General features: G+C 38.8%; 1 protein-coding gene across 1 annotated transcript in view; it reads left to right on the forward strand.

Annotated features, from left to right (window-relative positions):
- Positions 1-25,850, forward strand: part of LOC139318290 (B-cell linker protein-like) — a 113,357-nt gene that overhangs the window by 66,219 nt on the left and 21,288 nt on the right. Inside the window, exons 4-9 of the mRNA XM_070945684.1 lie at positions 8,289-8,354; positions 14,574-14,630; positions 18,344-18,393; positions 20,544-20,581; positions 21,010-21,166; positions 24,810-24,958. Of these exons, the coding sequence (XP_070801785.1) occupies positions 8,289-8,354; positions 14,574-14,630; positions 18,344-18,393; positions 20,544-20,581; positions 21,010-21,166; positions 24,810-24,958 (517 nt within the window). The remainder of the gene's footprint in view (positions 1-8,288; positions 8,355-14,573; positions 14,631-18,343; positions 18,394-20,543; positions 20,582-21,009; positions 21,167-24,809; positions 24,959-25,850) is intronic.

Raw genomic sequence — 25,850 nt, forward strand, 5'->3', positions numbered from 1 at the left:
ACTTTTTACTATACATGAAACTACAGGGAAAGGTCATCTGCTGATTTGGTATGATTATATTCAACTGTGCATTTTTACTCCAGGCTGAATTGAGGATGTTATAGCAGCAAACTGATATGTGGAAACTATCGGAATCTTAATTGGGAAGAACAGATTCAAACTCAAGGAAGATGTAATGGCAATTAATTCAAAAACCTACTGATTCTGGAATGATTCTGGACCGTCGACGTGTCTCCATGGGAGAGCAAGCTTACAATTTAAAGGTCCTCCTAGGTAAAATAGGTGGAAGCTGTGGCCAGGAGGGGTATCGGCTTCAGCTGGCAGATCAGTAGAGACTTTATGTAGAACAGGAGTTTCCGAAGCTCATGTCTGCCCTTCTTTTCTCTTGTCTGTGTTACAATAATTCAATTGTAATAAAATTATAGATGTATTTTCAGAATCTTGAGTGGGTTATAAAATGCAAGCAACCAAGTGTTTACGGGATAGTCTTATTACGGTCATGTAACACCACTATTATATGATCTGTATTGACCACCAATGTGCTTCTGAAAGCACTTTGAGATATTTATTATCATCAATAAATGACATTATAGGTCAAGGCCTAAGTATCCAGAAAACAACCTTTCCCAGATAGACTCTACTCTGCCCCACCTCCACCCAAGAATGGTTGCTGAAGGTCCCATGTATACTAAGAGAAAGTAAGAAGCAGAAATTTGGATACTGAGATGGGCAGCGTATAAATTTAATAATAAATAAATGCTCTCTACGGGTTATTCTCTTGAACAAACTCTCCTCAAATCAAGGGTAGTTCCTATTCTTACACAAGTTTGTTAAAACTCAGCCGCTAAGATAAAATAAAAATTATTGCTGTTCCTTCTTCTGAGCTTTACTCCCATTTTTTTTAATTCTTCAAATTTCATTCCTCATGGTCACTTCAGCATAGAGGTTGAATGAAACTTTAGATACTCATGCCAGACCTTGCTGTACGATCTAAAGGAGAATCTTGCTAGCATGACGGATGAGGGCAGTTGGCAGTAATTGGAATAATCCTTACAGTTCTTTTTTGGGGAATGGAATGAATACTGGCTGTTTCCAATCCTGTGACGTGTTTGTTTCCCAAATTTTTTGGCACAAAAAGGCTGTGATTGGTGATAGGTAGTACAGGCCTCACCAATTCTACAGAGATGATATCAGCACTTGGGGCCTTGTTTGACAGTTGGCTCATTGCTCACAAGACTTTTTCCTGACGGATGGTTTCCCTTTGCTCATTATCCTTGGGTTGCTGGGCCTCTTTGTTTGTTGCCATACAGTTCTTCCGTATACGCACGTCATCCATTGGTGACACCTTGTTGGTCAGACAGTTCTTTCCCTCGTTTTGACGAAGCTTTTATGACCAGTAAACAGTGTTCAAATTACTGTATTTTGAACTGTACAGATGCATTCCTGGTGTGGCCCTTCATGCATTCCTCTTCTAACTGCTTGAAATGCTGGTCTCAGTAAACATTGATATCTTTCCTTGCTGCTCTTTGGTAATCTACATTCAGTCTCCTTGCTTCCTCCCATTTGCCTGCTGTTTTGACTGCTTTTCTTCACTTGGCTATTCTGATGGTTTCATCTGAGAGCCACTTCTGATTTTTCTTTGGCTTCTTGAATTTGGCGTATGTTCAACTACGGTTTTAATCATAGTTAATTGAATTTCTTGCAACAGTAACTTGGGCATTTTCTCAATAGTGTCCTGCAATTCAAACATATTTTTCACATCAATTGTATAGGGAGAAGGGATTTTGGTGACATCAAACTTCTTTAGAACCGTAGTGGCGCAGTGGTTAGAATGCAGTATTGCACGATAACTCACTTTCACTGTCAGAAGTTTGATTCTGATCAGCTCAAAATTGGTTCAGCCTTCCATCCTTCTGAGGTCGGTGAAATGAGGACCCGGATTGTTGGGGGCAATATGCTGACTCTGTAACCTGCTTAGAGAGGGCTGTAATATGAAGCGGTATATAAGCCTAAGAGCTATTACTAAAGCTGTCTTTTTGATGTTGTATAATTTGACTCTATAATTATTTATAATGTCATAATTTGATACAGTCTACACATTTTATAGATGTTTGAAAGAATATAGTCAACGTATTGAATATTTTTGTGGTGGTTCTATTTAGGCTGCAAGACAATAGGTGATTCTTTAGGAGTGGTAGGTCCTCATGCACTCAATAAGCAAAAGAAATTCTAATTTCTTAGAATCCCACTAAGACTATTACTTTGTCCTTTTCTCTCTTGAATAATTGTACAGAAGCCCATTGCTTTTTAAAAATTCTTTAAATGTCTTTTTCTACTGATTTAGCAGATCAAAGAAAGCATATCACTAAAAATACAGATTGACAGCTCTGTCAACTTCGCCAATTAAGCTAAGCAATTAATTACTTGAAACGTCAGTTTTCAATCAGAGGTTAAAGTTGGCAGAATTTCTGTTACTCCTTTTTGACAAGACTTCTTTCTCTTCGAAAAATACATGATTAAGAAGGTTATTTAAAGTAATTTGAACGTTCAGTTTCTAAACACTTATAATTAGAAAAAAGTTTTAATTGGCTCAATTTGTCTCAATAATAACCCAAAGTATATGCAATTACTCCTGGGGGGGGAAAAATGTGGTCATTCCGAGTGGACATCGACATAATGACATCTAGTTGATCAAAATGTTCAATTAAACAGAAAATCCAGGATAACACTAGGGATTTTTTTTTCTTCTGAACTATACCCTATCTTCTTTTCTTCTTTGCTTTTTCTCCTTTTTCTGATACATTTATTTTATAATGGCTGGGTTTATAAACCTGAGACACACCAAGGCCAACTCATTTTAGCCTGCTCTATTGTGAGAATGTATTTAATTTATTTATTTATTTATTTATTTTAATTTGATTTATATGCCGCCCTTCTCCGAAGACTCAGGGCGGCTTACAATGTGCTCAGCAATAGCCTTCATCCTTTTGTATATTTATACAAAGTCAGCTTATTGCCCCCACAAACTGGGTCCTCATTTCACCTACCTTAGAAAGGATGGAAGGCTGAGTCAACCTTGAGCCTTGGCGAGATTCGAACCCTGCAGTAATTGCAGGCAGCTGGTCTTAATAATATTCATTGTATCATGCAATCTCAGATAATCGGACTTAATAAATCATAGCTAATTTTGCAATAGATTAATATTTCACACAAACATACATGTTATCATAATTGCTTCCATTGTTCATCCTTTTATACTCTTGCCAATTTAATTTTAGACAGTTATGGTTCCTTTAGATAGGTTTTAGATAATTTTAAACCAGGGGTCTCCAAACCTGGTTTGTGAATTTCAACTCCCAGAATTCCTCAGCTGGCATACCTGGGAGTTGAAGTCCACAAGTCTTAAAGTTGCCAAGCTTGGAGACCCCTGAGATACTTAGGAATCTTAGTACAGAGAAAAAGTTGAACATAGTGGTGGGTCAACCACTTCAAAACCTGGTCCTGACAATCTAAAATCTGGTCCTTTTTTAACATATCTCATGTGTATTGCACACTCATAAAAGGAGTGGACCTTGGATTATCTGGACACATCTGCCTTTTTGGGAATGTTATTACCCATCATGGAAGTACCTGCTTGGGAATGGGGTGGGATCAAACCAAATCAAAGCAGGATTACGAGTATAACAGGCCACAAAATGTGATTTCTTTTGTTATAACTTAGTACAGTTCAAAGCCTGCAATTATGGTTTGTAAACAGTGATTAATGGCTTACTGTGATGTGTGAAATTAGTCCATGAGATTAATGTTGAAAGGTAACACTCGAAAGAAACTGAAGATTCATAAAAGTACATCCTTTATGAAGAAAAGCCCTCTTTAGATGTACAAAGTATCTGTCAACACCTTGTAAGGAAGGCTTCAACTCATGAAATGTAGAGATTTCCTGGAATCAGCAGGGAGCTTTCTATAACTTTCTGTTGGGACTACCCAACCTTTTTAGATTTGTAAAAAAACACCCAGAATTCTTCCCTTCAGATAAAAAGGATTGTAGGTAAATACCATCAATACCTCAAATGCCTAACGGCAACAATTTTCTATTTATTTCTTTTTTAATATCCTGGGGTTTTTTTTCATAAGAAAATCAAGGAAATGTATATTGTGAAATTGCAGTTCCAACATGTGATCATTTGGGGAAATCCGGTATAATGCTCTATAACATTTTCTGACCATGATAATGTATATTAAACCATTTGTCAGTGATCAGCCACTAACATCCCTTCACACAACTATTCAAAGTATTTTATGGTGAAGTTATGTCAACTTGAAAAACTAGTTCCACTGTTTCTGTGGGAAAAGATATTGAATTTGGTGCTCTGGTCCCTTTAAACTGATGGGTGATATTATCAAAGTTGCAGTCATAACCACCTGGCCATCACAGGTTTTACAAATTTATATTATTTGAGAATTGCAAAATTACTTATGTTGAACATAAAAAATCAGCTATCAGGACCTAAGGACCAAAATATCTTGTGTGTATGTCTTTGAGTTATTTTTTTTTAACTCCTGGCACCTGCCTGAACTAGATCCTGTAGTTTTCTTGGCAACATTTCAGAAGTGGTTTGCCACTGCCGTCTTCTTAAAGCTGAGTGAAAATGACTGTTATCAACTTTTCATCTTCCAGTTTCTACTAAACAGGTTTTTGAGGGGAAAAGAAAACCTAATAAAGAATTATCGGTATGATAAATTCTGGAAGTTATTCTCAGGAGTGGTGAAAGGAGTCAGATAACATAAACTTCTAGAAGAGGAGAATTACAGTCGTGGTCTACAAATATCTAAAAAGCTGTTCTGTTCTCTTTAGAAGGCAAGGCAAGTCATGGGCTGATAAACTGTCACATAAACAAAGGAGAATCAGATTGAAGATGAGCAGGCATTTCTTGGTGACAAGAGCTGATACATGGAAGAGTTTGCCTAGAAGAATGATGGAGTCTCTTTACTGAAGCTTTTGAGAGAAGAGTTGAATGGCCACCTGCATGGATGGTTTAATTTAAGACAATAAGTAGGTTCCCTAAAACAGGGGTGTCAAACTCGCGGCCAGCGGGCTGGATGCGTCACACAAGCCCACCCCCGGTTTAGCGAAAGGAGGAAAAGTTGTGATCACATGACGACAACATGACGCCATGAGTTTGACACGGGTGAAATCCAAATTTTTTCCCTACCAGTTCTGTGGGCGTGGCAGGGGAAGGATATTGCAAAATCTCCATTCCCACCTCACTCCAGGGGAAGGATACTGCAAAATATCCATTCCCTTCCCTCCTGGGGGAAGGATATTGCAAAATCTCCATTCCTACCTCACTCTGGGGCCAGCCAGAAGTGGTATTTGCTGGTTCTCCGAACTACTCAAAATTTCCGCTACCAGTTCTCCAGAATCTGTTAGATCCTGCTGGATTTCACCCCTGGTTTGACACTCCTGCCCTAACAGGTCCCTTCTAGTTAATGCATTCTATGATTCTACAAGTATCTTGGAGTAATTAAATAAAATCAGTAATAACAAAACACAATACTCTTTTAGGGCATTTGGAACCTGCAAGGGCCATCCACTATTCATAAACTATAATCCTTTTTTAAAAGTTTCACCTGAGTACCTATTTATACAAAACTAAAAGACATGCCAACCAAAATAAATACCAGCTGCATAGCAGTTTCTCTTTCACTGAATACAACAAATTTATTCCTTTTCACAGTAATGGGGCAAATGTTGAAGCTGGTAGATATTTCACACACCTTATGTGATCTAGTGAGAACCATAGATTTTTTTTTTTTTGATTTCCCAGAATTTCAGTCAGATTTTTTTTTGTTTTGTTTGAAGTCCTTCAAAATGTGTTTGACTGCAACTGTTATTCCTAACAACAGTCATCCACAAAAGAAGAGTGAGAACAATTTGTGCTGTTGACCCCAGATTGAAATTGGGCAGACACAAAGTTTTCATGGATGGAACTAAAATGGGTCTGCTAATACCAGCAGTTCAAATCATTAAATTATATGTAATTTTTCCTTTCCCATCCTGACACCATTCAGGTGTGTGTCTGTTAGTTAAATGTATTCCATGGCATGCAGAAAATAGTAAGTTGCTGAAGACTGATCACACTGAATGTATTCCACCTGTCCATAAGAAGATGTTATGTCACACATTTCTTTTACAAAGTTTTACATGACTTCCACTTCCCCTATGTCTCAAGTGGGGGACGAAATTTCTCTATTTTTATGCAGTGCATATCCTGTCTGCTGTTTTGACCTTTACTGACCTCCAGTATGAAAGTAGGTCGTTTAGAATTACCTGTTTTGGAAAGTTACCAGTCCTTTATAAAGATCCATTTTTGGCTTATACATTCTGTCTCTGAATCCTGATATGTGTTTTCATGTGTTTAAAAGGATGTCCACATCCTGTGCTTGTTATAAAATACAAAAGAAAGAATGTGGTGCATTTTGCACGTTAAGGAAAGTATTTAATTAAGGAAAATATTTAATGTCTTGACAACAATACAGTTCATGTCTTCAGTGAGTATGTATGTATGAGTACATAGTAATGTAAGACTTTAGAATATTTAACACATCGATTTAAGCAGTTATTGTTTGCAGATTGCTAAAATAGTCTTTTATGTACACTTATAAATTAGAATGTATTCTGTAGGCTAGAAGCAAGGGTGAAATGCTCCCGGTTTGGACCGGATCACCCGATCCAGTAGCGATGGAGGTGGGTGGTTCGGAGAACTGATAGCAAAAATTTGTGGCCCCCCCTTTTTTTTTAAAGTAAAAAAAAAAAGCCTCTGATGATCGCGTGGCTCAGCTGGGATCGTCAAAGGCTTTTAAAAGCATTTTTTCTACAACCTCTTCAGACGTTGTAGAAAAAATGCTTTTAAGAGCCTCTGACGATCCAAGCTGAGTTGCCTGATCGGCAGAGACTTTTTTTTCTTTTAAAAGCCTCTGACAATCCCAGCTGAGTTGCCTGATTGGCAGAGGCTTTTAAAAGAAAAAAATGGTCAGAGCCTTTTGAAAGCATTTTTTTACAATCTCTTCGCCGAAGAGGTTGTAGAAAAAATGGTTATAAAACTTTAAAAAAAAATGGCCATGCCCACCCAGTCACATTACCACGACCACCCCACTAAGCCACGCCCACAGAACCGGTAGTAACAAATTTTAGATTTCACCACTGGCTAGAAGGCAGGATATTAAAGGTGGAGGAGGAGGAGGAGGAAGATGATAACTAAGACACTGTCCTGGTAGATTTTGACTTATGACCATAATTTAGCCTAGCAATTGCAGTTGTAAGTCATGATGTTCATAAAGTGGGTCACCATGTGATTGAACCTGATTTTATTATCTTTTTGTGGAGGTCATTAATTAAACACAGTACCTAGAAAGCATATTTGTTGTTCACTGTGGGTCAGTTTTTGCTGGAAATTGGAAGTAAACACTGGTTTCTGGCAAAACTGGCAGAAATCAGAATCACATGATAGCAGGGTGCTGCAAACAGTCATGAATGCAGGCTTGTTGCCGAGCACCCAAAATGCAGTGACATCGTTGGGGGGGGGAATGATATCAGAACTTCAGAACTCAGTCATAAGTATCTTTTTGCGGATCCATTATAATTTTGAACAGTCACTAAGCGACCAATCATAAGTTGAGCACTACCCGTATAACCATCATGATAATAGCAATAGCACTTAAACACCGCTTCATAGTGCTTTACAGCCCTCTCTAAGCAGTTTACAGAATCAGTTTATCACCCCCAACTATCTGGGTCCTCCTTGAGTCAGCCTTGAGCCAGTCAGGATAGAAGAAATCGAACTTCTGGCGGTGAGCACCGAGTTAGCCCTGCAGTACTGCATTCTAACACTGTGCCACCACAGCTCGTATAATAATTTACTAATATAATTGTACATTCCCTTTCTAGGAAGTTCCTCAATGTCTTCTTTCAGATGGCAGATTTTGTGCTATGCTTTCATGACACTGAGTTATAAACATTTCCCAATAAGTAGATTCACTAGGAAGATAAGTACTTTAAAGACATTAAAATACAATGGCAAATGTTAACATTTTAGTTGTTGATGATGTTGGGGGTAAAAAGATAAAGATGTCAAAAGTCATGCTCAGCTTTTTGCCAGTTCAATTTATGGCCTTTCTTGGTAATAGTATGAAAGTGAAATTGCCTTATTTCAGCATGTTGTAGTATGTATTCTAATGTAATAAATGGTGTAATCTGGTAGTAATTCTTACCATTTTCTTTCAAACAGGCAACTTCAAAAAATAGTGCATGATATCAAGAAAAATGATAGTGGAATAATGAGCAAGTTCAAAAAGTAAGTTATGTAAATGAGCAATCCACAGAATGGAATTATTACTCTTTGATTTTGATGCTTATTTTCCATAATTATGTCAAATGTATCTATATACCTGGTTATTCTTTTTATGTTCAATTGGGCTTACCTCCAGAACATTTCTGGTTAGTGTAATCTGTACATCAAATGCAAAAGATTTTTCTTGATGTTCTTGTCTTATCCAACCAACTGTTTAGAATCTGTCTTAATAAAATGTATATAAGCTTACAACATCTTAATCAGCTGTATTGTCACCAAGAATTAGGAAGCCATTTTTTAATATAGAAAAAGGTATGCATATATAAGGTCATCACCCTTGTTAGAGAAATCTCAGCTAGGTGGTGGAACTTTCACACATTGCTAGCATCCCTTATGGTGGGTGAAGCTGGCAATTGTAATTCAGTAAACATCTGGAGGACATAAATCTACACCATAGGTTTAATATATAGCCTCCATGGGAATGACAGAGAATGGGGTAAAGGCAAATGTTCTCTCACCTCTAACTGAAAAACCGTAACCTAGAAACCTGTCAGACCTGGAAGCCATCTTTTGAAAACCTAGAGCTGAAGAAGCTTCTTGGATGAGAAGCGTCAAAGAAAAAACAGAAAGTCTAGTTGCCTCTTGAAAAAGCACCTTTGGGACAACCATGACGAGGATGACTGAGAATCTCCATTGACGCAACCAAAAACATTTTAACCAGTTAATTTCTGTGACTATTCCTTTCTGATCTTGTCATATTCAGATTTCATACCCCCTGGAATGAAACAGCTGCCATAGTAGTTAGATGCCAGATTCAAGAACACCGTGAGGATTATAAGCGGATGTATTAAAACTATTCAAACTTGCTGGCTTCCTGTTCTGAGCCACATAGCACTGCCAGCTTTACGAAGGCAAGATAGTGAGAGAATGCAGAAACATTATGAATAACTCATTCCTACCGGTGCATGCTGAGCTTCCTCATTTATCAGCAGAAAGACTCAAATCCAGAAAGCCCCCACTGGCATTGCACAACTTCTGCCCAACAATTTTAACATTGATTCCCAATGGAGAGCCAAATGGGTTGCTGAATGCTGAAGATATATAAAAAACCCCACAAAAAAGGTGCCAGGCTTTAAACTACCACATCAGCATTGAACAATCCTGAATAGGACTCTCACCTCATCAACATCTGCTGAGACACTCTGTATAAATGGAGCATAGTATCCTCCCCTCACTGTGATTGTGGGGTCCCATGTCAAAGTGTAAATCATATCATGACAAGCTGTAAACTGTGGGCATATACTGGTCCAGTATCTGATTTTTTAATACAAACGATGCTGTGTTTTAATGGTTAGATGGCCTAGACCAGGGGTGTCAAACTCAAGGCCTGGGGGACGAATCCGGCCCGCAGGATACTTAGATCTGGCGCATGGGGCCGCCCTGGAAACAGCGAAGGACCGGCCTGCAGTGCTTCTGCCAGTGAGAACGGGCTTCCAAGCTCCGTTTTTGGCTGCCACGGCCTCCTGCAACCTCTGCCAGTGAAAACTGAACTCGGGAACTCCTTTTTCACTGGCAGAGGGTTGCAGGAGGACGTGGCAGCCAAAAATGGAGCTCGGGAGCCCATTTTCGCTGGCAGAGTGCTCTGGCCACCACAGGTGCCCCCAACACGAGTGACGTCAAACTGGCCATGCCCATCCTGGCCACGCCTATCCCGGCCCCATGAGGTCAAACGCAATCCTGATGCGTCCCTCAATGAAATTGAGTTTGACACCTCTGGCCTAGACACTTAATATTTGAACATAGATTTTGTTTAACATTTATATTTTATTGGTTGTTTATTCTAGTAATCTAGATGAAATGTGAACATATATTGCTAGTCTATGCACTAAATGAATGAATAAATTCGTACCCCCTAGTTCGGATGGATAAAAAGGCTGTGCTATACAGAAAATAGCTGCTTCCATCTTCAGTGGCTTCCAGTGTGAACAGTGGGACAATGTTAAGTCTGAGTCATCAGAGTGAGTCACGAGGGTCTGCAGCTAGCTATAATGTGACTAGAATGATGAAATATAAATACTGACCTTTTTTGTGTGTGTCATGACATTGCTGGAAAGTGTATAGCTGTAGCTTCACTGTGTACATTTCATCGCCTCCCTATAGATCAGTGTTTCTCAACCTTGGAAGCTTGAAGATGAGTGGACTTCAACTCCCAGAATCCCCCAGCCAGCGCTGCTGGCTGGGGGATTCTGGGAGTTGAAATCCACTCATCTTCAAGCTACCAAGGTTGAGAAACACTGCTATAGATGCTCACATTCTGAGTGACAAGAAACAACAAGCAAAACGTGACCATCTTTTCAGATGATATCTCTAAACGCGTTCCTCTCTTTTTCCCTCAATAAGAATGGCTGCTATTCACAGCAAATCCTTCCCCTCCGCCTGCTTTAAAGGGCAATGTGGAAAATAACAAAGTGCACCTACTATGGGTGTACCATTAGTGACCTATGCAAACCAGGAAATCACCAGGGATACAAGCTGCAACTTGCAGAGACCTTCATTCACCCGTTAAGCCATAAAGCCGTCTGTTTATGTGGAATCAGCAAATTGTTTGAACCAATTTAGTTCTACCTTATTTAGTCATTCGTGGTTAAACAAACTAGGATTGAACACGAATCCAGCCCATCTCTACAAGGCAACCTATATCGAGGGGAGCATTTCAGACCAGTGATTAGTCCATTTTATAATGTTACGATATCCAGAATCTGCGTTTCTGTCTCAATTATTGCACAACGTTCTCTGAATGGATAAAGTTTCAACACCTGCATTAAAATTGCTGCCTACCTCGTCTGGTAGCACAACAGTCAACTTGTCTCCTTCTGTTGCAACCAGCATGATAAAACAAAACAAACAATTGCTTTTCCTCCTTCAGAGATCTTACAGCAGTTTTTCTAGCAGCCATTTTCCACACCCACATCTGCTGTGTATACTTTTAAGTCTATATTTATCCTTGGAACAGTTGCCTAAATATAGATTATCTACAGAAAAATACTCCAGAACAAGAATCTTTCCTGATTAATTTGTATTTCTCTCCAGAAATTTCCTTTGCAAAACCCAAACCTGCCTCCCTCACCTTTGAAGGCCTCTGCTTCTCCTAGGCTCTAATTAGGGGACAAAGGGGGGGGGGGGGTCCTGTGTTCCATGCATTCTGCAGACCTTCCTCTTCAATCCATGGGATCGTAAGAACTCTCTCCTGCCTTCTGCAGCAATTGGACTTTTAAGAAATGCTTCTTACGATTTTGTGGCGCTTTGAATTTCACCCAAAAGGCTGCTTCAAGGTGCATTCCTGGGAAAGAGGCCTGCAACGTTGTGTTTTGCACACTCTAAAGAACATTTGAGAAATGAAATGCTGCACAATCCTATTGTGTCTCTTGCAATTCAAGTGAAGTTTTTTTCTAAATCCAGTTGCCAAGCAGGAATGTTTCTATCTATCTGAAGATAGTGTTACTCAGCCCACCCACCCCCCCAAAATGGTTTTTCCTGGCAGTTGATTAGGACTTGTTGTGAAATGTTTGTGTGTGAGCGATGTGCTATCTCTCTTGCCCATCTGTAACACGCAGTTGTTTGAGAGAGAAAAGGCACACTATTGCAGGAAAATCTGCAACTCTCAACCTAACCTCCGATTCTCAAAGAAGAGAAATCAGTTCAGCCTTTTGATAAAGGTTCCCCTATTTTTCTGAGGTAGCAAACAAAGGACATCAAAGAGGAGCCAGAGATAGGGAAGATATCCTTACATTTGACTAGATATATCATGTGAGACTCAGTGGGATTATTTCTGAGAAAAGATTGTGCTTGACAGAAAAAAAAGATTCACCACCTCACATATTATGACCTTGAACAACAGATATAAACCATCACTACCCCAATAAAGTTGGGCATTCAAGGTATCGTTGCCTTGTGGGAAGATGTCAAAGGTCCCCTCAACCTCACAGATGGTTGTTGAAACCTATTTTTTGTTTCAACAGCTGACATGCAACAGCATATGAATTCTTCAAGGGAGGCTCCGTTGAATTATCCTGAGTTTTGCTGAAGTTCTGCAATTCTCTGTTTTGTTGTGGCTTTGATGCATAAGTTATTCTCAGGTTACTAGTTCAGGTGGCGGCTAAACAGGTGCCTGTCATTTGTAAACAGAAAAAGAGAGTCTGTATTGACTCAAAACAGAGAAAAGAATGCCTGATTTAATATTGGAAACAAGAAGGCCCAGTCACATCAGGACAGGTCTTTTGCTAATGGGATTATTCTTGGGAGAAAAGGGTGGGTTGGGGAGAAGTTGACAAGTTTAAACCACTATATTTTGCTTTCTGCAGCCAAGGACAAGATGTAGTAGCTTTCCTATTGCACGAAGCTGTACTTGATGTGTATTTTCCCGCCTAGGCAAAATGTAAGGACATCAAAATCTTATTGATAATATGGCAATATTCTCAGACTTTAGAAGTTTGGCTGGTTAATGAACACGTTATTATTGTGTGTACCTCCCAGACCGCCTTTGGTGAGATGGGCAGCTATATTGAAAAAGAAAGAAAGAAAGAAAGGAAGGAAGAAAGGAAGAAAGAAAGAAGCTGTATGACCAGCCTTCTCTCAACAGAATAATATCTCAAAGAACAGCAACTGGCAGAGATAAGATATTGAGCCTTCAGGCAATGTATCAAAACAAACCACAATTCAATGGCCGGTCTAAATATTTTGACTTTTGAAAGAAAAGGAAGAAGAGAGAAGAAGGAAGATAGAGTTTTGCTGTGGCAACCAAGTGCCCCTTAAATCCTAAGAATGAATCGTCATTTCTTCACACATTTTGTGACTCTAGCAGCCTGTCAGGCTTTGAAAAGGCCCAGATAGTTTCCTTTGCCGAGCTAAGACAGAGAAATGGGGTGAAGCGTGTAAAGAGAGAGGAAGCGGCATCAAAAGGAAGGCCATAAATTGTAACAGAGTTGAACACAAAAAGGGAACTGGTGACATAAAATGGAATATAATAATAATAATAATAATAATAATAATAATAATAATAATAATAATAATAATAATAATAATAATATTAATAGCCTTTATTCTCTTTGCACATCATGTATAGAATGAAATTGGTTGTTATCTGTGTCTAGAGAGTTCCTGAGAATACTGAAAATCTAACTCCAGTTGCACACGTCCTTGTGGACTTCAAATCCCAGAATTCTTAAAGTTGCCAAGGTTGGACACCCCTTCTCTAACTGAAGGCTAAGAGTCTCTCTCAGGGAGCTGGAAATCATCCGACGTACAATGAGAGCTTTATAATAAGACTTAACCAGATGGGTGTTATTCTGTATATATAATCTCTTCCTGCTGCTTTATCCATTGGCATTGATATCAATGACTCTTTTACTTATCTGTTGAGTTCTTAAGAGCAAGCAACCGTTGAAGACCAAATCGAAACCAACTTTATTTTTCCTAATCAGATAGCAATGTTGTCCTTAATGGCAAAGGTCATGAATGTTCAGGTAGTCCTTGACTTACAATTATCCATTTAACAAAGTGTTCAAAGTTATGATGGCCGCTGAAAAAAGTGACTTACCACTGGACAATGATTATCACATTGTCTCTGCAGTCATCTGATCAAAATTCAATCTTTTGGCAACTGGCAGGGATTTATAATGATTGTTATTTGTGACCTTCCAAACTGACTTCCAATAAACAAAATCAATAGAGGAAGCTGGATTCACTTAAAGATTGTATGCCTCGTCTACTAACTGGTGATTCACTTAGCAACCATGACAGAGAGGTCATAAAATTTGACGTGAGTCCCAATTGTGGTTGTAGACTACTTGTAGATGCTTGTCACAAGAGTACATGACCAAGCACTCATGGCTGCAATCTTGAAGTTCATATATATGAGGGCAACACTTATTTCATGCAATTGTCGAACTTCACTTGAGTTTTTAAAACGGTGTTTGAATGGAATCTTTTGCAGGTCCCATCTAGAATGGATGCATCCTGCAAATGAATGTGGCTGCCTGAGCTAAACATTAAACTGTTGTTTGTTTTTTGAGATAATACAACAATATTAGTGGTGTGCATGTCTTAGGCAATTCCATTTATTAAAACAATAGAAATTATTGCTAAAAGCCTTCATGAGCAAACAAATCTAACCTACTTCAGAAACATTGTTTGGTTTATTCCTTTTCTCCTGTCAACGTATAGGTTCCAAAATGAACAAGTGGCCTTAATATGCAAAACTGGAAAAAATACATGGGATCGGTATGACAATTTAGCATCGCACAAGCGCTGATTGTGTAGCATGATGTCCTGTTTCCTGCTTTCAGTGTGATGTTGTTTGCGTTTGCTGTGTAGGCTTCAACCCACTCTTATTGAGCAAGGATTTGAGGCATAACTTTCTCTCTTCCTTCCCTTTCATCAGCTCCATCCAGAGGGTGTTGCTCTAGCTTTCCAGGTCATTTCTTTATGGGTACAGAACCAGGATCTAGAACAGTGATGACTAACCTTTTTGCCGTCGTGTGCCAAAAGTGGGAGGAGCGAGGTGGGGTCACGTGCGCGCGTGCTCACACCCATAATTCAATGCCCCCCCACGACATAACCCCCCCGCACATGTGTGCACGACACCCCCCCCCCTTGCTTGCCCCGCTTTTGGCACATGACAGCAAAAAGATTACTGATGGGCCCGGAAGGCCCATTTTTCACTCTCCCCATGCTCCAGAGGCTTTCTTGGAGCCTGGGGAGGGCAAAAATGGCTCCACCTCCCCGAGGCCCTCCGGAGGCCGGAAAAAGCCCGTTTCCTGATTTCCGGTGGGCCCAGAAGGCCCAAAAATTAGCTGAGCTAGGGCAACGCTTGCGTGCCCACAGATATGGCTCCGCGTGCCACCTGTGGCACATATGCCATAGGTTCACCATCATGGGTCTAGAACATGGGGTCCAACATTTTTGGCTTGCCTGGGCTGCATTGAGTGAAGAAGAATTGTCTTGGGCCAGATATAAAATACATAAAATAGTTAATGTATACAAATCACATAATTAAGTTAAAAGTTTATGTTCTTGTGGGGCCACGTTAACTAGCTGTCCGGGGCTGCGTTTGGTCCATGGGCCTCAGGTTGGACATGTCTACTGTAGAATATTAATTTCAGCAAAGAACCATGTCATGTTGCACTTATTATATGATATATGCCTGGGACACATATTCATAAGCAGATCTGATTTACCACATGCTGCAAAAAAAAACCTCCAGTTAAGCACATCTTCCCACCGCACATGGGGAAATTTGGGAACCTGCAAATATTTTCTAAAATTAGCAAATAGCTCAAAATATATTAAATGCTTTGTAAAAGCCAACCCCATTTCTAGAAGTAATTGACCAGCCTCAGATTAATGTAGAAATCCAATAGGGTGATCAAGGAATTCTTCCACTATATGCTAAGATGCATAGGTAAAATATTAGGTCTCTCAAGGTGTAAATGATAGCATACAAAATCTAACCAATGATACATTCAAGATTGTCAAGGACTCCCTTTATGTAGTTGGATAGGGCAAGAATTGACTGAACGTCCATCAAATTTCTCCCTGCAATTTGCACGGAATATCCAACCCTAACTCTTAAACCTACAGGAATGTTTCAGAGGGAGAGAGGACTTCAAGGGGGAAGAAGAATTGGGAAGTTTGTCTTCCCTGAACATGGTTAACAGCTCAAAGGCAGGGCTTTTTGTCTATACCGAAGTAAACCTCATGGAGCTTGATAGGGTTTCCTCCCAGATAAGAGATGCTCAATATTGCTGAGTAGCTTAACATAGTGTAGGAAAGAGGCAAGCAATGCACAGGATGTTCCTCACAAACAGATTTTTGTTGCCTGCAAACAACACACAGATTTCACTGCTGAAATATAGTAGTGGAGCAAAAATGCTGATTTTTTGTGACCCTGTTTTTCCCACTTTTCCCACCAGTCACAATCTTTGTACAGTAGTTGTTGGAGGCTAAAAAGAAAAAGTCAGAAAGATCAGTCCTCCCCGACTGCAAAATTATTATTATTATTATTATTATTAGTTAATCTTTAGTGAGATTCACAGCTTTTGAGGCTGGTTAATAGCTCAACAGTTCGAGTCCTAACCAAGGATCTAGGAACTGTTAAGGTATTATTATTATTATTATTATTATTATTATTATTATTATTATTATTATTATTATTATTAAATCTGACCTCCTTTGCCCCACCCCAATCTTAGAAGAACCTTCCAGTTGAGATCCCTATTTTAAAAAACAGGTTTTGGGGACTTTCATGTCATTGTTTGGATTCAAATTCTTGCAGTTTTAGTACTCTAAATTAATTAGTTAATTTAAGTATTAATTTTCTCATCGGCAAATGTTCATCCTTACTTGGCTTTGACTTTAGATGCTGCAGTACTTTCTTGAGTTTGGTAGATGCGGACAATGTCAAAAACACTTTGTTGCTCCAGTAATTGTCTTTCTTATGTTCTTTACAATGAACTTCTGTTTAACTCTGGGAGAATAAAACTCCCAGAGTTTGCAGGAGGGCAAAATGAGAAGGGTTTTTTTTTTTATTGTTGGTTTCCTAGTGCTTTAAGCTCTTGGCATCATTCTCATTCGTTCTTGCCGAGGAGACCTTGAAAAGTGCTTTGTAAACCTTATTTCAGAAACAGTTTCCTTTTTTTCCCTATCTGACGTCCTCAAGGTAGTGAATAACGTCAGTGGAAAAAAAGATGCTTACATGAAATCAAGGTAAAAGCTTCCCTGAGGGAAGATCGAATTTCGGTGACTCCGTGGATACGTTCTTTCTTTGTTTGGGTTTGAGTTTTTTTTTTTTTTTCTTGGCAACAATAAGAAAAGAGTGGCCACTGTCTCCTCTTGGCACGCTTTATTTCAGTTTCCCAACCCAGCCATTCCTCTTGATCTTCTATGGGACTTCTTGGTGGAAGTCTCTTACTCTCCCATCTAAATATTGACTAGGTCTGACCCTGTTCAGTTTTCTTTAAAGTCAGCTAAGTGCTACCACCAGCTCTGGCAATTGTTCTTAAAAATTAATATACAAGCATTAAATTCTATTAGTATTTTTTAGCCTTTGAAATAATTGCTCAGCGTTACCTACCCTGGATGTCCCTCATAGTCTCAAAAGCTCCTACACAACCTAGTTAGCCTTTTCAAGACCAGCCAAGGTTACAGTGGTAACTGTTGAAAATAGAATTTAAGAATCATGAATGAGATTTTTGGGGAGATAGAGCAATCTTGACTAGGAAGCCATGATCTCACCAGACATTTGTCTCTTGGCCCAAAGACAACACCAAGTTTCCAAGTTTTGGATGCTGTGTGTATCTAAGTTGTGGGATCTAATATTCTCAGTGATATATTCAGTACTTGTCTTGAAGGAAAAGCATTCATTTAAGCAGAATATTTCAATCAAAATAACTTACGACCTGAGGTCCTACTCTGATTAGATTTGCATAAATCAATAGCGGGGGTTTTGTGATGGAAGGAATCAGAAGTGGCCCTCAAGTCTTTGTGAAGCTCAATAGAATTAGAAAACAAAGCCATACGCCGTTTATCAACTACAAAATACCGATGGAAATGAAGGATCCATTCCTGTTTTAAAATACCAAGAAATTCTGAAGCCAATTCTATCACATCCTGTTAAAAATACAAGGTCCATGTTCTATTTTGCATTGCATAGACTGCATTCTATAGCTTAATGACTAACCAGCAACCTGCATATCTTATACCTGCAACTGTCTGTTAATTGTCTTTTCCACAGAAGTAGCCATGTCTGACTGACTGAAAGCCAAGATTCTTTTCCGTTACTGTGTTTGTCTTGCTTAGTCTCTTTGGAATTCTTGTCAGCTGCATGAGTCTTTTCTTACTGGCTTCTGTAGTTGCTGTAGTCTTTGCTCTGGTGCCAACTGTTGCCATCCCATTATTATACAGAAAATGAAAAATGACTCTGTTTTCCCCCATAGGTTAACTAGTAAACCACCACCAAGCATACCACCTGTTGATTATGTTCCAGGTATGTACTTGACTTTATTAACACCGTTATTAGATTTTAGGATTGATGCAGGCATGTAAATCAGAGGTTTGGGATTCAAGATGGTGGCATGTGTACATGCAAGCATCACATCAATTAGGGTGGAAGACAGTCCCTAGTTTTTCCTGAGTTGTGTCTGTCAGGTGATTTATATGACTGAAATGTGTGCTGGTAGTCCTCGTCTTATGACAGGCTTGGTTCACTTAACAACTGCAGTGTTTACTTAATGACCACCGTCAATAAGATTGTAAAATCGAGTCAGTCATTATGACTATTATGACTTACAACCATGATAGGCTCCATTATGGTCATAGGTTAAGGACTAATGTATAAGTGTTTCCTCAGTGATATGGATATTACACCGAATAAATCTTTCCCACTTGCTAAAGTAATGTCTCTCAGCAAAAGCAGAATACACTACATAGTAAGAGTGCCTTCAGTGCATATTATACTTGCCACAAAATGTCCTATGGATCATCCTTATCCTTCAGCACCCACAAAAAATCCAGGATAATTTTCTCTGTTTTTAGAAACTAAAATAAACCACAGAAAGTTGCATCAGCTTGTAGGTCATGTCCTAACAAGCAGAAAACTATCTGCAACTGTTGTTTAACTATATTTTGGACGAATACTCCAGAGTGTCATTTATGAAGCTCAGCAGCTTCATACTCTACCTAGGCATGATTTACAGGAGATCCACTTTGAAGATCCTTTATAATCAAGCTCTGTCTCAGTCCTAGCTTTTATAGGCCTCTCTGAGTTCTCATTTTTCTTATGGAGAACTTTGCAGGTAACAGTAATATTTGCCCAAAGAACATATCTACTTGTCACTTGTGCTTGTAAGAACAGTTGTGTTGATATTATTTGTGCAACCTAAATTCAGGAAGTTAGTAGCTGCCAATCAAGCAGCCCACAGCCATTGTGACCAAGGCTCATTTTATTCCCACTTTTGAACAAACACTCCTAAAATCAAAGGAAGTTATTTTACTCATACCCCAACTCAGTATTTTATTTTTTTTTATTTTTTTTTATTTATCTTGTTTTTTATTTTATTTCATTTGTATTTATTTTATTTTATTTATATGTCGAAGTGATTCTTGGGCATTTAACAGTGATTAAAAACCAACAAGGAGTACAACACCCATTGATGTAACCACTTCATGGTTGTGGTTGTGTATATAATAGGGACAAGTAGGAACTCTGTAAGGCAAGTAAAAAAACCTTCAAATGGCAGCCATGATTTAAACCCCTCCCCCCCTTTCTCCTTGTCACCATCTTGATTTTTTTTTTTAAATTCTCCATATGGACTGCCCTGGAGATGGGAAAGTGCAATTCGCCTCTTGGCTCCTGATTTGTTAAATGACTTTTTTTTTAATGTTAAACAGTTAAGTAAGAGACTAGCATCCAACAAAGCAAAACATCAATTACTAGCATTAAATGTATCTGCAGGAATTCTTTCAGCCCTTCAAAGATCTCATTAGGCATATGAAAACTAACTATTTTCTCACAAAATGCAAAGATTGTAGATACAATAAAGCCTGATTATCAAATCCCACTCTCACACAGATTATCCCAAATTTCAAAATAATTTTACATATTTGATTTGTTCATCCTAATTGGAAGTTTAATTTTGTATGATTGCTCTTGTACTTTAAAATGTTCAAAGACCAAGCGTCAAACAAATAAAAAAGTGTTTGGAAGAAAATGGCAGCCAATTCAAACATTTAAATGCAATTTATATAATATATTGACTGATTTTTGCTATACTCATATTAAAAAAAAAAAAGACAATCAAGAAGAATGCTGGAAGAGTTTATTGCCAACCATTTAACTGTACAATTTATTTTCATTAATTTCAGTGGGTGCCATCCAAGATTAATCTTTCTAAGGATAAATCAGTTAAAATTCACATGCCTCCATTTAATCATGTTTTAGAGAGGGGCCTTAAATGTCACTCGGCCCAGTCTATCTGGTTTTGCCAAATATAGTGATATAAATAATGAATTAATATTCATGTAATCCTAACTTTATTATAGAACTGGAGTAGAGATGAGAACATTTGTCTTTGATATTTTGCTCAGATGACTGCTTACATATTTTGACGAACAAATTAATTCTAATTTTTATTTTAGACCGTTCAGAAGAAGAGGAACAGTGGTCAGATGACTTTGTAAGTTTCTTCGCCACTCGCATATCTCCAGGGCATCAGCAGGGGCCATCAAAACCAAGAGAGCAGCTGTCCCAAAGATCTTTTTGGCCAACATGCTGCAAGGACAACCAAAGCCTAGTTTTATCCCTAACAGGTTCATGCTATTATGCAAGCCATGATCTCTGTTGTAAGCCAAAATACTTCTGCTAGCATCCCACCGTCTAGAAATGGTTGCAATGACCTGTCACCCAATTAGACTATGATTGACCATTCACATCTGAAAACAATGATTACAATCTGTGTGTAGGGCACAAAATTATGGGACTTTGGTTGTCATTAAAATAAGGGATTTTTTTAGCTGTTGAAACTCATAGCTCATAATATATTGAACCGTTTTTAAAAGTCGCATTTCATAGTTTCCTAAGAAATTCACAATCTTCTTCTTCCAGGACAGCGATTATGAAAATCCAGATCACCACTCGGATTCTGAGATGTATGTGGTTCCCACAGAAGAGAACTGTGACGACAGCTATGAGCCTCCTCCAAGTGAACATGAGCCAAAGACGGTCCCAATACCATTCACATGTGCTCAGGGTGTCTATGCAGGTATGTCCATTATGTCCACACTCCTGTTTCTCAAGATCAAAGTCAATGATATGGAATTCAAAGAAACAGAAGAGTTTCAAATTGAGGGAGAAGCTTTTTAAGATTCTGGGAGGTCTAAGGGCAGATCATCCATTTGAGCACACATACACACTCACACTCAGACACACTTTCACGTACATTAAAAAAAAAATCATGGTTTTTGATACATTATAGCCAATAACAGAATAATCAAGAGCAAGTGGAGAAACCTACAATGCAAAAATAATTCTTGACCTATATATTTAAATGAATTCCACTGCCTAGAACAGTGTTTCTCAACCTTGGAAGCTTGAAGATGGGTGGACTTCAACTCCCAGAATCCCAGGAGTCCACTCATCTTCAAGCTTCCAAGGTTGAGAAACACTGGCATAGAATGACATGCTGATAATTTTAAGTTGTCCTTTGGATGGGGTTCTTTCCATGTGGATGACCCCAGGACAATCCACCCCCACTTGAAACATTCATACCTGTTCTTCTTCAAGTTCTCATGTTTAAAAACAAATCCTATCAAGCTTGAATCTCTTCTCATTCTATTAGAATTTCATTTTGCTACATTACCCGCAAAGGAATCTTTTTTGTGGATTATACCAATTTTAGATTATTTATGAACATTTTAACTAATCCCATGAGATCTCCTATAATGTCCCTTTGTTATAACAACTATGCAAGAGCTTACATTTTCTTTTGATCGATGACCAGTCAATAAAAAGACCTTGGAAAAAATTGAACACTTCAATGCTAAGCTTTAGTTTTGCCCTAGCCAAATAGATCTAGTCTCAAACCAAATACAGTGATCCCAAAGATACAATTACCCTTAGTTTTATTTCTTAAAATAAAACTAATCATAATTTATGCTTTTTTTCTGAAATGCTTAAGATGGTTTTGGATGGTGCACTGATGAGCCTCCAATATTGTTAATGAAACTGTTTTTATCTAAAAGTAGAATAACAGAGTTGGAAGGGACCTTGGAGATCTTCTAGTCCAACTCCCTGTTCAGGCAGGAAACCCTATACCATGTCAGACAAATGGTTGTCCAATCTCTTCTTTAAAACTTCCAATGTTGGAGCATTCACAACTTCTGGAAGCAAATTGTTCTGTCAGGAAATTTCTTCTTAGTTTTAGGTTGCTTCTCTCCTTGATTAGCTTCCATCCATTGCTTGACTCCCTCTTCCTTGTGGCAACCCCTGAGATATTGGAACACTGCTATCAAGTCATCCCTAGTCCTTCTTTTCATTAAACTAGATATACTCAATTCCAGCAACTGTTCTTTATATGTTTTAGCCTCCCTAATCATCTTTGTTGCTCTTCTCTTCACTCTTTCTAGAGTCTCAATGTCTTTTTTACATTGTGGCGACCAAAACTAAATGACTGAATTCATTTTATCCAAATTGCTATATTAAATATTGAATTATGGCTATGGAGATTCTCAGTCATCCAGGTCATGGTTGTCTTAAAGGTGCTTTTTCAACAGGCAACTGGACTTCCTTTGCTTTTCCTTGAAGACATTTCTCTTCTCATTCAAGAAGCTCCTTCAGTTCTGACTGAAGCTTAGTTTTGAATTATGGGTTCAGGTCAGCTTTGGTGATTGGTTGCCTGGGAAAATCCCAGTGCAAAATAAACTGAGTAGGAATCCTTTTTGGCCCCTTTTTGGCCACCTTGTCTTTAAACAACAAAATGGAAACTAACAATATTTTTCAGCTTTTTTTTCTGATTCCAAGCTATCAATGATTCAGGCTGATAATATGACTGCTTTTTTAATGACACGAATAGATTTAAGGTGGTCATTGAGTATTGGACCGGTACTTACTATTAAAGGATGAAACATAAATTTAATCATATTTAAAAACTAAGATATTTTCTGATATATATTTAATATATTCCACATATTTAATGCAATATACTTGAAAAAAAATGATTCTTTCAGCCAGCATGGTTTAATTAAAATTGACTGCTCTGAGTCAGATATTTATAAATCACATCTCATTATTTGGAAGAGTCATTACAACATCCAATATCAAACAATGACTGGAGCTAATAGTATATCATAGTTCCAGCAAAGTAACTTGTGTTTTTGTTATACAATAGCATCACAAGGATAACTTCAGATATCCTTGTAAAACTTTTTGGACAGCTTTGATAAAGTGTGTTACCCATTGTCTAAGTCAAGCAATATAAGTGGTATTTGATGGTGGTTTGCTGTGATAATTAGATATAGTCTTGAATAATCCAATGTTCTTAAATCAAATTGCAGATGCAAACGAGTAGGAAACTCAATATATTTAACATCTTTAAGGAAACTAATCTCATTTAGTATAGAGACAGAGACCACAGTTTCCACTTCCCAGACCTGAAAAAAAACCAGCTTAATCATCTTCAAAGCCACCAACATCAATGTGCTTAAAAACAAGGAGCCAAATTACTTCTCCAAATCACCATAGATCATACAGCATGAAAAATCCTATTGTCTCCATTCCATACAAAAGGGAAGTAAAAACTTTTGATTTCACTTCACCCAACGAACATCTGTGTCCTTGCCTTCTCTTGCATGTCATGTACCAAATAAACAAAAGTCCCAGCTGTTGAACCAACCTTCCTGTTGGCAGAGCTGAAGTCCAGGAGCCAGAAAGCTCCGGCAATATACAGTAAGATAGGCATTCTGGCAAATGGAAGAATAAACCACCCACAAACACACTGACTTTTACAATCGAAAACGAACTGTTTTTAATACGACTAGACTAGACTAGATCTAGTCTAGTCTAGTCTAGATCCTCTAGACTAGAGGATCTAGTCACAAGTCCTGTGAAGAAATAAACTTGCTCTGTTCTTGCGTATAATCATTTCATGTGATATAGACTTTCTCTTGCAGTCCAAAACAGATTCATGTGGTTGTTGGTGCTATAGAACTTGCTACAGTTTAGTAGGATTCCTGTTGTGGCCCATCAGCGGCCTGTGCAGCTAGTAGCTGATTCCGACAGCGAGGAGGCTGGTGTGGTGCTGCACCAGCAGTCTGTGCAGCTGGCACTCGAGTCAGACAATGAGGAGGCTGGAGAAGATGTGATGCCAAAGGCGGGGATTCAGCCAGGGCCTTCAGAACCTCCAGAAGCTCCCATAAGTGAAGAGGAAGAAGAGGAGGAACCTCTTCTCGATGCATGGGCGCACAGAGCTGCCAAAAGGCAGGAGTGGTTCCTCAGGAGAAGGTCACCTCGAGAGTGGCTAATTGGCCACTCCCTTAGCCTATTTAAGGAAGGACGACAACTGAGGCAATTTCCAGGGAACAACTTCATTCACTCTCCTTAGTTTTCTTATCAGTTTCCTGCAAATTGCTTCTGGGCTTTCTGCCAACTATAGTAAGATTACGATTATTTATTCTTTGGATTCTTGTAGGCTGTTAAGAAAGTTAATTAACAGCTTTTATTTGAAAAAGACTGATTTAATTTAGTAAACTAAGGTTTGTACAGACTTAGTGTGTGCTGCGTTCTTTGGAGTCCGTAGCTGGGGCAGACAGATTCCATTCCAAGGAAATACAACTGCATGAAAATGGAAGGGAATCCCCTTAATATTATTTTTTAAAATTATACGTAATTTTTTCTTCTGCCGTCCACAGATGACAAACGATCTAGCAAACCGAAGACGTGGCCCTCACCTATTCTGCCAAACCAATCTGCATCTCTATCAAAGAAACCAGCCACTTTACCGCTACCGCCACCTGCTGTTCAGAAGCCTAAACTCCCACCCAAGCGAATGGATGATGAGGTGACACTTCCCATTTTGATTACACTGACTCCATTTTCCGTGAGGGATGGAACAACCAGGCAGAAGAAATCTGCTCTTGCTGTTTTTGCATGAGACATTTATTTTCCTTTTTCCATTCCTTCTTGTAATAGGAGGTTGCATGGCAAATTTAATCGTACTTAAAGCCACTGATAAGAGACAAAGCAGACTGACAAAGAAAGAGGAAGCCAGACACGGAGAATCAAAAGTCTGTCAATAAAGATTTCAGTTGCAAAGCTACTAAATTATACCTAACTTAGAACTTGGAAGATAGTAAGACAAATTACTTGAGTCAACCAGCTTAACTAAGGCGAGAGTAGGCAGCCTGGATCTGCTTGCTTTTGTTCCACCTGACTTTTGAAAAAGTTTAATAAAACAAAATGATACAAAACCAAGACATTAACATGCTATAAATAGAAAGCATCCATTTCTAAACATTCTATTTATCAGCAGAAATGGCTTTGGATCAGGTCTGGGTTCTTCTTACCTTTACTACTGATTAGCATTGTGCCCGTGCATACTCGCTTTGCTCGTGCGCGCACACGCTCTTCAGTGATGTGCAGAAGCTTCTGCGCATGAGCAGATCACTTCTGATGACGTCTGGGTCAGTGGGCGGAGCCTCCCGCTGGTTTTACTACCGGTTCTTGTGAACCGGTCCGAACTGGGGGCAACCCAGCACTGCTTTGGATCCCAAAGAGATCCTACTAGAGCAGTAGAGAACATTCTGAGACGAAGTTGTCTTCTTGGAAGGGAACATCTTGTGCCCATATTTTGCAGCCTTACCTGGGGTAGGGGGATCTTGTCACAACAACTCATGCCCTTGTCATCGCCTGCTTAGACTACTGCAACATGTTGTACGTGGGACTGCTTTTAA

Source organism: Pituophis catenifer, unplaced genomic scaffold (assembly GCF_029215685.1).
Source record: "Pituophis catenifer annectens isolate HBS135680 unplaced genomic scaffold, rPitCat1.0.hap2 SCAF_6, whole genome shotgun sequence".
Taxonomy (NCBI): Eukaryota; Metazoa; Chordata; class Lepidosauria; order Squamata; family Colubridae; genus Pituophis; species Pituophis catenifer.